Raw genomic sequence first — 12,677 nt, 5'->3', positions numbered from 1 at the left:
ACTAGTGCATTACATTTGTTGTACATTTTAGCCAAATTCACAACAATAAGATAGGTAAGGAACTTTTAGATCAAATTTATCACTATTGGCCTTTGCAAGATTTTGTAATTTGAATTATATTCACACACGTATCTACTAACCCTACTGCCATTTCCTGGAATCTAAGGGAGTCGAGAGGGAACAAGGCTTAATCCATTTTCAGATGAGACAATGATCGTGAAACTGGTATTCAATAAGCCTTAGTGATCACGCAGCTATCTATAATAAACATGTACACATTTCCTTACCTTGAAATATCAGGTGCTGGAAGAGGACAATGCAGGAGCTGATTTAGATAGATTCCCATTAAAAGACAGCTCTGCCACTGACAGAAGACATGAGCCACATCTATGTCCAGATTTCCCATCTGCTGCTTTCTTTGTCTCAGCCAGGACAGGCTGTCATACACCTTTCCAACGCCCTTCTCCTCAGAGCTCCTGTTATCTAGGTAGGTTTGATTGTATACATAATTAGATACTCATGCTCCCTAGATTTAACATAGCTTTAAGTTCACAGATGCAGGCAGCCCTGTCGCACTGCAGAATGGTCATGGAGTTTCCCAAAATGCACCTGCATCTCAGTCCACTGAAACCCTGTAACCACTTTTGGGGCTGCCATAAGATGATTCCCCTAAGAATCAAGTCAGACGCCTTCATTTAATGTTAATCCTCATTCTAGAGTATTGATCTTTAGGATTAAAGTTACAAAAAGTATTCTATAAATTTGCCATTAAATGATTATTTAGAACTAGCAAAAGGCCCCAGGTTCAACTCCCACTCTGTGCTGAGATAGCTGGTCTCAGCCAGGGCAGCAGTTGGGGTACCCTAACTGTTTTTGGTATCCCAGGATTTTTGGGGGGGGGGTGGGGGGAAGAAAAGAGAGAGAAAAACAAATGAAGGTTCCTGCTCCCAGTTGCTATCCAGTCATCTCTCCCAGAAAGTCATGTCTCAGAAATAACACGTCTGGATGTCAGGCAAGAACAGACTAGGATTGGCTTTGATGCCTTCCATGGTCAAATAGCCTGCTAACAATCACTGTCTAGGCTGTGATATGAAAATGCCTATTTGAATGAACTACTGGCAGTCTTGTCAGTGCTGATATAACTGTACCCCAGCAAGAGATAGCACCTTTTAGAAGGAAGAAAAAAGGTCAGAAAACTGTCATTACATCATAGGATTTAATCCGCCATAGCTCCCCACAGTTGTAAAGAATTCCCCTTCAACTAATTAAGTTAGTAAATTTGGAGATTTTCACCTCAATTTACTTAGTGTTCAAGTTTATAGTGCACAATATCAGCCAGGCAGTGTCAATACACATAGGGATTCACGTGCTTACAGTAGTCCTTTGGTCAGGGACAAGGAATAGATAATAGCACGGGTTATCATTACAAACATATGCAAGAGTCCAGCAATGGAAAAGGAAAGGCTCATGGGTGGGTGGTGGAGGCCTGAGGAAGATTGAGTTTAGAATGAAGGAGGAAAAGAAATTCTTTCTGTCCAATTCTTCATTAAAAATCTGATGCATCTCCTACCAATGTTTCCACTTTGGTGATGTAGTTTATGGGGCAGCCTACATGCATTCTGGAGTGGTCCAGCTTGGCTCAGTGGTGCACTATTGTCTCTGAGTCAGAAGGTTGATTTCAAACCTCACTTCAGGAATTGTTTACATTATTTAGGCTGACACTTCAGTACAGTACTGAGAAAATTCTGCAATATTAGAGGTGCTGTCTTTCAGATGTGATGTTAAGCCGAGACACCATATGCCTGCTGAGGTGAATTTGAAAGATTTCACAATACTTTAAGAGAAGGTGTTCTGTCGGTATCCTGGCTAACATTTATCCCTCAACCACAAGCACCAAAAAACAGATTAACTGGTTATTCCTCTTTGCTTACTATTTGTGGAGCTTGCTGTGAGCAAAGTGGTTGCCATGTTTGCTTACAACAGTGACTACATTTCAAAAATAACTCATTGGCTGTGAAATACTTTGGGACATCCTGAAGATGTGAAGGGCACTACGTAAATGCTCGTTTTTCTTTTGTATTGATTTTATTAGGAACCAGTGCTTCAGATTGCCTGAAACTGATTCTGAAGTACCTAACTTAGGGGAGGTATGGTGGAGACAACTGCTTCAGTATGCAGCTGCAATCAGAGATAGTGATTTTTTTTTCCAGGATCAAGTACCTCCTGATCAGACTGCAGGCCAAGCTGAAGTGCCTACTCCGCATAACTTGTTCCAAAGCAGCTCAGGAAGCAAATGGACTAAGTTCTGACGAAAAGTCTTCAACCTGAAATGTTAACTGTTTTTCTCCACAGATGCTGCCTGACTTGCTGAATATTTCCAGCATTTTCTGTTTTTATTTCAGATTTCCAGCATTCGCAGTATTTTGATTTGAACCCAAAATGGATTGTTTCCACAAGCCCAACGATAACTCATTTTGAAGACAAATCTTATTGCCCCCATTGGGGGAGGGGGAAGAGAAATAGTGAGTAGAGCAAGAACATTTATATTTATATTGCACTGTCACACCCTTGGGAAATATCAAAGCGCTTCACAGCCAATGAACTGCATTTAAAAATTTAAATAATGTGGAGATGCCGGTGATGGACTGGGGTGGACAAATGTAAGGAATCTTACAACACCAGGTTATAGTCCAACAATTTTATTTTAAAATCACAAGCTTTCGGAGATTATCTCCTTCGTCAGGTGAGTAGTGAATGAGAGCTTCTCAAATTGCCTATCTTATATTAGGCTGGGACACCATCACACCAACTACACCTTTGATTGGTGTGATGGTGTCCCAGCCTAATATAAGGTATGCGATTTGAGAAGCTCTCATTCACTACTCACCTGACGAAGGAGATAATCTCCGAAAGCTTGTGATTTTAAAATAAAATTGTTGGACTATAACTTGGTGTTGTAAGATTCCTTACATAAAAATTTCAAGTGTAGTTTTCCATGCAAAAGCAGGACCCAATTTTCACAGCAAGATCCCACTAACAGCAAATAAGATAAATTTTAACAGCTAATCTGTTTCACTGGTGTTGGTTGAGGGATAACTGTTGCCCAAAATTTCCTTACTCTTTTTCAAATAGTGGCACAGAACCTTTCACCTGAACAACTTGCACTTAGTGTAATAGACCGTCGCAAGGCTCTTTACATAACAGGAAGATGGGCCTTGGTTTAATGTCTCATTCAAAAGATGGCACTCCCACAGTGCTGCACTAAAGTTTCAGCTTAGGTTATGTGCTTGAATCTATGACCTTCGGACTCAAAGGCGAGAGTGCCTCCACTGAGCCAAAGCTGATAATGAGGTAGGGAAAAGTACTTTGTACAGAAGGCATGTTGTCCTTTAATGTATCTAGAAAGGTTTACTAAAAATATTCTTAAAAGTAAATGCCAAGAATTCTAGTTTTTTAGTCAAAATGTTCACTTGATTCTGTTGCTGCTGCTGCTGTAAATCAGCACATTTCTATAGGAAGTTCAAAGATGCAGAAATAGTATGATTTATACAGATGCAGCACACCACCCCTACAAGCAGCTCGCTAGCACAAACAATAAGCATGACATTGCAGTAGAGATGTATTGGTTACATACTGTCTTTCTTCCTCCTCCTCCTGCAAACCATTTCTCAGTTTTTACACCCTTCTGGACCTCAACCATCAAAAAAAAATCAATATATATTCAGTCCTTGTGTGACCTTGCTGTGGGCAAACTGGATGTTATGTTTGCCTTCAAAGAATAAATGAACTTTCATAATGACTGAACTTGAAAATGTAGTTAATTAACTGTAAAAAGCCTCAAGATGTTCTGAGGATGTGATTATGGTGCTATATAAATGCATGTTCTCTCTCTCTCATGCACCATTAAGGAACAGGGAGTAACCCATTCTGAAGAACAGACAATCCATTCTACAACTGTTAATAACACTTTTGACAGCAACAAAGAGGTATCTGATAGCAGCACAGATCAATTTGTCCCCTATTCAGGGCAGTGAGGGGCCGTTAAAAAAAAGGGAGGAGAAAAGAAAAGGGATGAAAGGGGAACGACTTTTCCAGATCATGAACTCGGTGTAGTGAAACTGTGATGGGAAACCAGTATCATATTACTCCTGGTGTACTTCACCACTAAATCACGTCACTATAATTTACAACATACAAACACAGAAACTATGCTTTCTTTCTATATCTTCTATTTACCTGGCTTGTGTATTATTTTATGCAATTCTCCAGTTACAATGCAAAGCAGCAGAGCCTGAAGATGGTGCAGTGTCACTTTGGGTTCAGCATGAGTTACCCAGTAGCAGGTTACAGCAACTGTTAAGTGCAGGTGAGCTGGCAAGGCCTGTACATCAGGTTTCACTTTCAGAGTCTCCAATAGAAAGTTGATTCTGTCCAACATAGGAATCTGCAAAAGATAACGTGTAATCAAGATACTCTTAACAAACCAATCCATTTACATGGGATATAGTTCAGTTTTGATTCTTAATCAACAGAATGGTTTACTGCCAAATATTTTGGGATCAGAATTTTTTTTTAAAATTGGAATTTAGCATGTTTCCCAATACTGTGAGTTTAAGAGACACAAGAAAGTACAGGTGTTAAAATAACATGGCATCTAGATGCCAAAAGCATAAATGAGAAATGTTGAAAGTTATAAACTATACCCTGTAACAAAAGCAGAATTTTCATCTTGTGGCAACAGGGAAAATTTCTACCTGCACTTTGTATGAATTTGAAACAGCTGAAGTTAAAATGGAAATAGTCTTTCCTCACCATATTTCAAAATAGAGACTGGAGCCCAGTCCCATGCAATTTTGTTTTATATATAATTTATTGGGCAATACATTAGTACAAAGCTGGATGTTAGCAAATACAGAGCCACCCTGGTATATAGTAGGAAACTGTCCATTATTAGACAGAAGATGTCCATCTCTCATAGGCTATTGGATAAGTGGCTTTAAAAATAAAAATGTCACATTGGGTGCTCTGATTTGAGTAAAGGAAGACCAGAGGAAGCTTTATTTTGCACATGAATATACAAAAGATGACCTGGAGAGCTTGATACTGTGAATGGAGGCTAAAATGGAAAACAATTTCACACCCAGCACTGACGTGCCTCATTTTGCACAAAAATTCAATTAAAAAAAATTGTGATGAGTATGTTGATCAAGTTAGAAGTATGATGTGGAGATGCCGGTGATGGACTGGGGTTGACAAATGTAAAGAATCTTACAACACCAGGTTATAGTCCAACAGTTTTATTTGAAAATCACAAATTTTCAGCGATTATCTCCTTCGTCAGGTGAGCGAGTGGGATTCCTTGAACGTTTCGCATTTATAGTCAGAGAACAACACCTGGTGATTACAGATAATCTTTCCAACTGCCCGTTGACAAGGCAATCAAAGTGTTCAGACAGAGAGATGTTACCTACAGGACCACTGAATATACAAACGGCCAGAATAAAAGACAGAGAAAGAGAGGGAGAAACATCCGAAAGGAAGAGAAAGACAGAGAATGACCTGTTGTATTAAAAACAGATAACTTTTATTTGCTGGTGGGGTTACGTGTAGCATGACATGAACCCAAGATCCCGGTTGAGGCTGTCCTCATGGGTGCGGAACTTGGCTATCAATTTCTGCTCGACGATTTTGCATTGTCGTGTGTCTCAAAGGCCGCCTTGAAGAACGCTTACCCGAAGATCGGTGGCTGAATGTCCTTGACTGCTGAAGTGTTCCCCGACTGGGAGGGAACCCTCCTGTCTGGCGATTGTTGCGCGGTGTCAGTTCATCTGTTGTCGCAGCGTCTGCATGGTGTCGCCAATGCACCATGCTCCGGGGCATCCTTTCCTGCAACGTATGAGGTAGACAACGTTGGCCGAGTCACAGGAGTATGAACCATGTACCTGGTGGGTGGTGTCCTCTCGTGTGATGGTGGTATCTGTGTCGATGATCTGGCATGTCTTGCAGAGGTTGCTGGGGCAGGGTTGTGTGGTGTCGTGGACGCTGTTCTTCTGAAAGCTGGGTAATTTGCTGCGAGCGATGGTCTGTTTGAGGTTGGGTGGCTGTTTGAAGGCGAGTAGTGGAGGTGTGGGGATGGCCTTAGCGAGGTGTTCGTCGTCACCAATGACATGTTGAAGGCTGCGGAGAACATGGCGTAGTTTCTCCGCTCCGGGGAAGTACTGGACGACAAAGGGTACTCGGTTGGTTGCGTCCCGTGTTTGTCTTCCGAGGAGGTCTATGCGATTTTTCGCTGTGGCCCGTCGGAACTATCGATCGACGGGTCGAGCGTCGTATCGCGTTCTTACAAGGGCGTCTTTCAGCGTCTGTAGGTGTCCATCGCATTCCTCCTCGTCTGAGCAGATCCTGTGTATTCGCAGGGCCTGTCCATAGGGGATGGCCTCTTTGACGTGGTTAGGGTGGAAGCTGGAAAAGTGGAGCATCGTGAGGTTGTCCGTGGGCTTGCGGTAGAGTGAGGCGCTGAGGTGCCCGTCTTTGATGGAGATTCGTGTGTCCAAGAAAGAAACCAATTCTGAGGAGTAGTCCATGGTGACTGGACTGGACTCCTCCGGAGGGTCGCTGCCCTAAGCTTGACATGTATGCTCAAGCTGTCAGGAAATGCGTCAATGCCAGATTCATCAGCCGCACTCAGAAGACAGTCCAGAACGTCACCCGAGCACAATGCAACGCCATCGACGCTCTCAAGACCAACCGCAACATCGTCATCAAACCAGCGGACAGAGGAGCCATCGTCATACAGAACGGACTATTGCAAAGAAGCATACCGACAACTGGACAACCAGGAACACTACAGACGGTTACCCGCAGATCCGACCAAAGAACACACCCACCAGCTCAACAAACTGATCAAGACCTTCGATCCAGACCTTCAAAGCATCCTACGCGCTCTCATCCCACGTACTCCTCGCGTGGGAGACTTCTACTGCCTCCCAAAGATACACAAAGCCAACACACCCGGACGTCCTATCGTATCAGGCAACGGAACCCTGTGTGAGAACCTCTCTGGATACGTCGAGGGCATCCTGAAACCCATCGTACAGGGAACCCCCAGCTTCTGTCGCGACACTACAGACTTCCTACAAGAACTCAGCACCCACGGACCAGTTGAACCAGGAACACTTCTCACCACGATGGACGTCTCGGCACTCCACACCAGTATCCCCCACGATGACGGCATCACTGCAACAACATCAATACTCAACATCAACAACAGCCAATCTCCAGACGCCATCCTACAACTCATCCGCTTCATCCTGGATCACAATGTCTTCACCTTCGATAACCAGTTCTTCACCCAAACACACGGAACAGCCATGGGGACCAAATTCACACCCCAATACGCTAACATTTTCATGCACAAGTTCGAGCAGGACTTCTTCACGGCACAGGACCTCCAACCAACGCTATACACCAGATACATCGACGACATTTTCTTTCTATGGACCCATGGCGAGGAATCACTGAAGAGACTACACGATAACATCAACAAGTTCCATCCCACCATCAAGCTCACCATGGACTACTCCTCAGAATCGGTTTCTTTCTTGGACACACGAATCTTCATCAAAGACGGGCACCTCAGCACCTCACTCTACCGCAAGCCCACGGACAACCTCACGATACTCCACTTTTCCAGTTTCCACCCTAACCACGTCAAAGAGGCCATCCCCTATGGACAGGCCGTGCGAATACACAGGATCTGCTCAGACGAGGAGGAACGCGATGGACACCTACAGACGCTGAAAGACGCCCTCGTAAGAACGGGATAGGACGCTCGACTCGTCGATCGACAGTTCCGACAGGCCACAGCGAAAAATCGCATAGACCTCCTCAGAAGACTAACACGGGACGCAACCAACAGAGTACCCTTCGTCGTCCAGTACTTCCCCGGAGCGGAGAAACTACGCCATGTTCTCCGCAGCTTTCAACGTCATCGATGATGACGAACACCTCGCTAAGGCCAGCCCCACACCTCCACTACTCGCCTTCAAACAGCCACCCAACCTCAAACAGACCATCGCTCGCAGCAAATTACCCAGCTTTCAGGAGAACAGCGTCCACGACACCACACAACCCTGCCACGGCAACCTCTGCAAGACATGTCAGATCATCGACACAGATACCACCATCACACGAGAGGACACCACCCACCAGGTACATGGTTCATACTCCTGTGACTCGGCCAACGTTGTCTACCTCATACGTTGCAGGAAAGGATGCCCCGGAGCATGGTGCATTGGCGACACCATGCAGACACTGCAACAACGGATGAACGGACACCGCGCAACAATCGCCAGACAGGAGGGTTCCCTCCCAGTCGGGGAACACTTCAGCAGTCAAGGACATTCAGCCACCGATCTTCGGGTAAGCGTTCTCCAAGGCGGCCTTCGAGACACATGACAACGCAAAATCGTCGAGCAGAAATTGATAGCCAAGTTCCGCACCCATGAGGACGGCCTCAACCGGGATCTTGGGTTCATGTTATGCTACACGTAACCCCACCAGCGAATAAAAGTTATCTGTTTTTAATACAACGGGTCATTCTCTGTCTTTCTCTTCCTTTCGGATGTTTCTCCCTCTCTGTCTTTTGTTCTGGCCGTTTGTATATTCGGTGGTCCTGTTGGTAACATCTCTCTGTCTGAACACTTTGATTGCCTTGACAACGGGCAGTTGGAAAGATTATCTGTAATCACCAGGTATTGTTCTCTGACTATAAATGCGAAACGTTCAAGGAATCCCACTCGCTCACCTGACGAAGGAGATAATCTCCGAAAGCTTGTGATTTTCAAATAAAACTGTTGGACTATAACCTGGTGTTGTAAGATTCTTTAAGTTAGAAGTAGCATAATTTAGGGATCAGAGGATACCCCCACAGAAGACAAATATCTATGGCATTGTGTAATACCATACACCTTCATTTATCACACACTTTATATTATATAAGCACACTTACCTCTGGTAGTCTTTGCAATGAATGGATTTCATTTGAGTTGAATCTTTTCAGTACTGCTTGAATACTAGTTTTTTTCAGGGTTCGCTCATATCTATCAAATTCCTCCATGCAATGCACTTTGCTGTGTTCTTCAGAAACAATGTCTGCCTCTCCTGGCACTCTGCCGGAGAAACCTGATGTTAAGTCAGGACAAGTCTCATTGGTGGTTAGTAGAAGTCCATATATAACCTGGCGAATATACAACGAACACTTGTGACTGCTGGGTCTGCACATATTCTCCACCTGAGTATGCAGAAACGCTCTCTTTAAGATCAAGCAGTCACTAACAAATGGGGCTAACTCGCCTTTCATCAGAGCAACGAACACCCATTCTGGTGCTTTGCTGGCCAATGCGGTGGGAATGTGGGGCCTCGCATCTTTATTCTGAAAGAACTTTGTAAGATCCACTTCTGACTGAGTGTATTCCTTCATATGAGAACAAAGAACTTCTCGGATCTCTTCATGTTCATTTTGTTTTAAGTACTTCAGAACATTTTCTATTGCCTCCTTCGGCTCAGTAAATCGAGACAACCAGTTCAGGAGCCCCTGAATCCGCACGTGTTTCCTTCCTGTTGAAGCAGAAGTCCTTGTATGGAAACACACTCTGTTGAAAAATGTCTCCAAGGAAGGCAGATTGACATAATCGTTGCCATTCAACACCGCAAAGAGAGGGAGAAGAGCTTTGTTTATGTGGCTAAAATGGTTACAGAAATTCTCAATGGAGAAACATTGGGCTGAAATGTAGGACTCTGAGCTGTCTTTGGGAGTAATTATGTTTTTCCACTTAAAGTAATTGAGGGGGTAATAACCAGCCTTCAAATCAAAGATACAGAAGTCACTATCTAGTGTTAGGACAGGGCAGGCCCATTGATTAGCTAGAGCTACAATGTCACGGTCTGCTTCAGCATCACACTGGACAAATGATAGTTGCAACTGCACTAAAACTTGTTTAAAAACTTCTGGGACGAGCAGCGGTATCACAGTCCCTCCACCGCCTCTTGAAATGACATGTGCCTTTTGGATTTTGTCCCTTGCACGCTGTTTGATAGTTTCAAACTTCTTATCGGTACAGTCGCATCCACCATCAAATACCACATAAGGTGTAATATTACAGCGAGATAGTGCTTCAAAGAATTTGCAGATGACATCAACAAACAAATCATATTCACCTCCATACTTTAGATCCAAACCAGAGTCAAAGTAAAGTCTATGAAATAAGTTATTGCCATCTATTACAATTTTTGTATTTCGTAACTTGACATTATTAAAGAAATTATGATTTTCTCCAATGTAGGTCATCAATCCGTGGATACCCATGTTACAGAATGAAAAGCTTCATCCTAAGTAACAAATACAATTTGAGTTGGGCTTGTTAGGTCATATGTGAACATTGTATGGAGTACAAAAGCAGCCACTCATTCAGCAGCTGAACTAAACTCACAGAATTCACTACATCAATGTACATTTGCTCAGCTTGTTACGTATTGACAGTTCTACTACATAAAAATACTAAACAGAAATTAGGAGAATGTTATCATTTCCCTTCCACTTCTCCCACGAAGGCAGCCACTCCTATCCACCTCTGATCTGGCAGAGGGTAAAGGCTTAAGGGTTTAGCTTGTCCAATTGTAATGCCCATGGTAGCTCATTCATTCTAATGGGTTACTGTAGGTATTATGATCAAAAATCCTAGATCAGTCTCTAGTGAGCCTCATTTACTACTGTGCAATTCCCTTGCATTTTAATTGGCTGATCATTTCAGGTAAAATCAGAATACCCTTTATAAGCAATTCAAAACAGATTTTTTTTCAATGACATTTGACTGCTTACGGAAATTTGTAACCTGAAGGGATCAATATTTGTCCCAAACTGGATTTAGATACATAAGCCTTGCTTTAAAAGATTGTACTTTAGTTGCAGCTATTTGTTTGTTAGTTTACTGCTGTTTAGGCAACCTTGGGATATGCATGTTTCATATACCTTGTAGTACTTTAGAGTAACCGCTGAACCAAATTAAGAAAGTGTATGAATCACCAACATTTTGTATTTATTTAGCACCTTTAACATAGAAAAACATCTCAAGGCACTTCAGAGGTGTAATGAAAAAAAAATGGACAAGCTAAAGAATGAGATTTTAGGAGTCTTTAAAGAAGGGAGGCACAGAGGCAGAGGGATTTAGGGAGGGAATTCCAAGGCATAGGACCTAGGACGCTGAAAACACCGCTGCCAATAGCGGGGCGGGAAAGAGGAGATACACAAGAGGGGCAGCATCAGAAGAATCGAGGGGAGGTTAGAGAGCAGGAAAGGGCAAAGTCATGATGGGATTTAGACACCGTTTGTTCCAAGTAATACAAATAACATTGTGGTATTATAAATTGTAAGGTAGGGTTTAAAATATGGTTGTGATTTTCATGTTTTAATTACAATTCCGAGTTGTCTTGAGGGGAAACTTTTCCGGCTATATCTGTATTGATGTCAAGGTCGCTAACAAAAAAAAATCAAGGTCACATTTTCAACTCTTGCACTCCAACGGTCCATGGATAATTGCGGCCTGTCTGCACTGATGATATCAAAAATATGTATGAAAAGGCAGATTTATAATGTTGGCATTGAGCACACATCCTCCAGTGGCCAAGCACTGAACCGGGGAGGGCCCGTTTGCTTTTCCAAGGGGAGAAACTTCAAACCAACTCTCCGCCCTCCACCACTCCCTCTGACGCGGAGCTGTCCCCCCCCATCTCACCAACTGATCGGTTGCTGAGGTGCCAGCGGCGCGGCCTTTTCCCCGGAGCTCGCCCCCAACCCAACCCAACCCACCCCCTGACCATCAGGTGGGCAGCAGCCTCTCCTTCACCCGGTCCTCGATGCTGCTCCAGTATTTCATCTGCTGCAGCAGCGTCCTCGCCTCCTGCGGCCGGCCCTGCTCGAAGGCCCGCGCCACCTCCTCGCCCAGCTCCCGCAGCCGGCCCTCCACGCAGCCGGCGACGCGGCGGATCTCGGCCTGGCTCTCGGCCGCCGCCAGCTGCTCGTTCAGCTCCAGCACGTCGCGCAGGAAGGCGGGGTTCGCCGTCGCCTGGTCCACCTCCCCCTCATCATCATCATCCGCCGCCTGTGCCCCCGGCAGCTCCAGCCGCAGCAGGTAGAGGCCCCGGGACAGCGGCCTCAGCAGCGCGCCGTACGCCGCGTTCACCAGCGCCGACTGCTCCTCCGAGTAGCGGCGCTCGGCGTCGGAGCTCTGGCTGAAGTTGTCCGGGTGCAGGGCGCGCTGCAGCCGCCGGTGCGAGCTCTGCAGCCGCTTGGGGTCGAGGCGGAAGCGGCGCGGGCAGCCCATCACCTCGAAGTAATCGCGGCTCTTGTCCGGCGGCTGCAGGGCCCGGCAAGAGGGGCAGAAGAAGCCCAGCGGCTCCAGCGCCACCCCGCACCGCCAGCATCCCGCTCCCCCGGCCGAGGTGGAAGAGGAGAAAGCCCGCGGGGGGAGAAGGAGGAGGAGGCGGCGGCCGGGGTGAGGAGCCGGCCGGGGTGCTCCGCGGTGCCAACCGGAGCCGCCAGCGGCGGCTGAGACCTCGCGGTAAACCCGGGGCCGGGAACCGGCTGCCAGCGCCGTTCTTCGGGAACATTCCGCAGCCTC

The 12,677-nt window shown here is 45.3% G+C and overlaps 2 protein-coding genes across 6 annotated transcripts in view; both read right to left on the bottom strand.

The window, feature by feature from the left end:
* aste1b (asteroid homolog 1b) overlaps positions 1 to 11,828 on the bottom strand; it is a 58,846-nt gene extending 47,018 nt beyond the window's left edge. For all 5 annotated transcript variants that reach the window (XM_068001846.1, XM_068001848.1, XM_068001845.1 and 2 more), the window contains exons 1-3: positions 9,011 to 11,828; positions 4,237 to 4,444; positions 288 to 483 (exon numbers count right to left, since the gene is read on the bottom strand). In XM_068001846.1, the coding sequence (XP_067857947.1) occupies positions 288 to 483; positions 4,237 to 4,444; positions 9,011 to 10,366 (1,760 nt within the window). In that variant the 5' untranslated portion in view covers positions 10,367 to 11,828. The remainder of the gene's footprint in view (positions 1 to 287; positions 484 to 4,236; positions 4,445 to 9,010) is intronic.
* A 48-nt stretch (positions 11,829 to 11,876) lies between these two features.
* Positions 11,877 to 12,476, bottom strand: hscb (HscB mitochondrial iron-sulfur cluster cochaperone). Its single transcript, XM_067995758.1, has one exon. It carries the CDS (start codon positions 12,378 to 12,380, stop codon positions 11,877 to 11,879), a length of 504 nt encoding a protein of 167 aa, XP_067851859.1. The 5' UTR covers positions 12,381 to 12,476.
* Between the last annotated feature and the right edge of the window lie 201 nt (positions 12,477 to 12,677).

The sequence above is a fragment of the Heptranchias perlo genome, chromosome 2 (assembly GCF_035084215.1).
Source record: "Heptranchias perlo isolate sHepPer1 chromosome 2, sHepPer1.hap1, whole genome shotgun sequence".
NCBI lineage: Eukaryota > Metazoa > Chordata > Chondrichthyes > Hexanchiformes > Hexanchidae > Heptranchias > Heptranchias perlo.
This window is presented reverse-complemented; position numbering and strand designations above follow the sequence as displayed.

Bases quoted from the DNA above. Each gene is read 5' to 3' on its own strand.
- hscb (XM_067995758.1), bottom strand. From the start codon at position 12,380: ATGGGCTGCCCGCGCCGCTTCCGCCTCGACCCCAAGCGGCTGCAGAGC.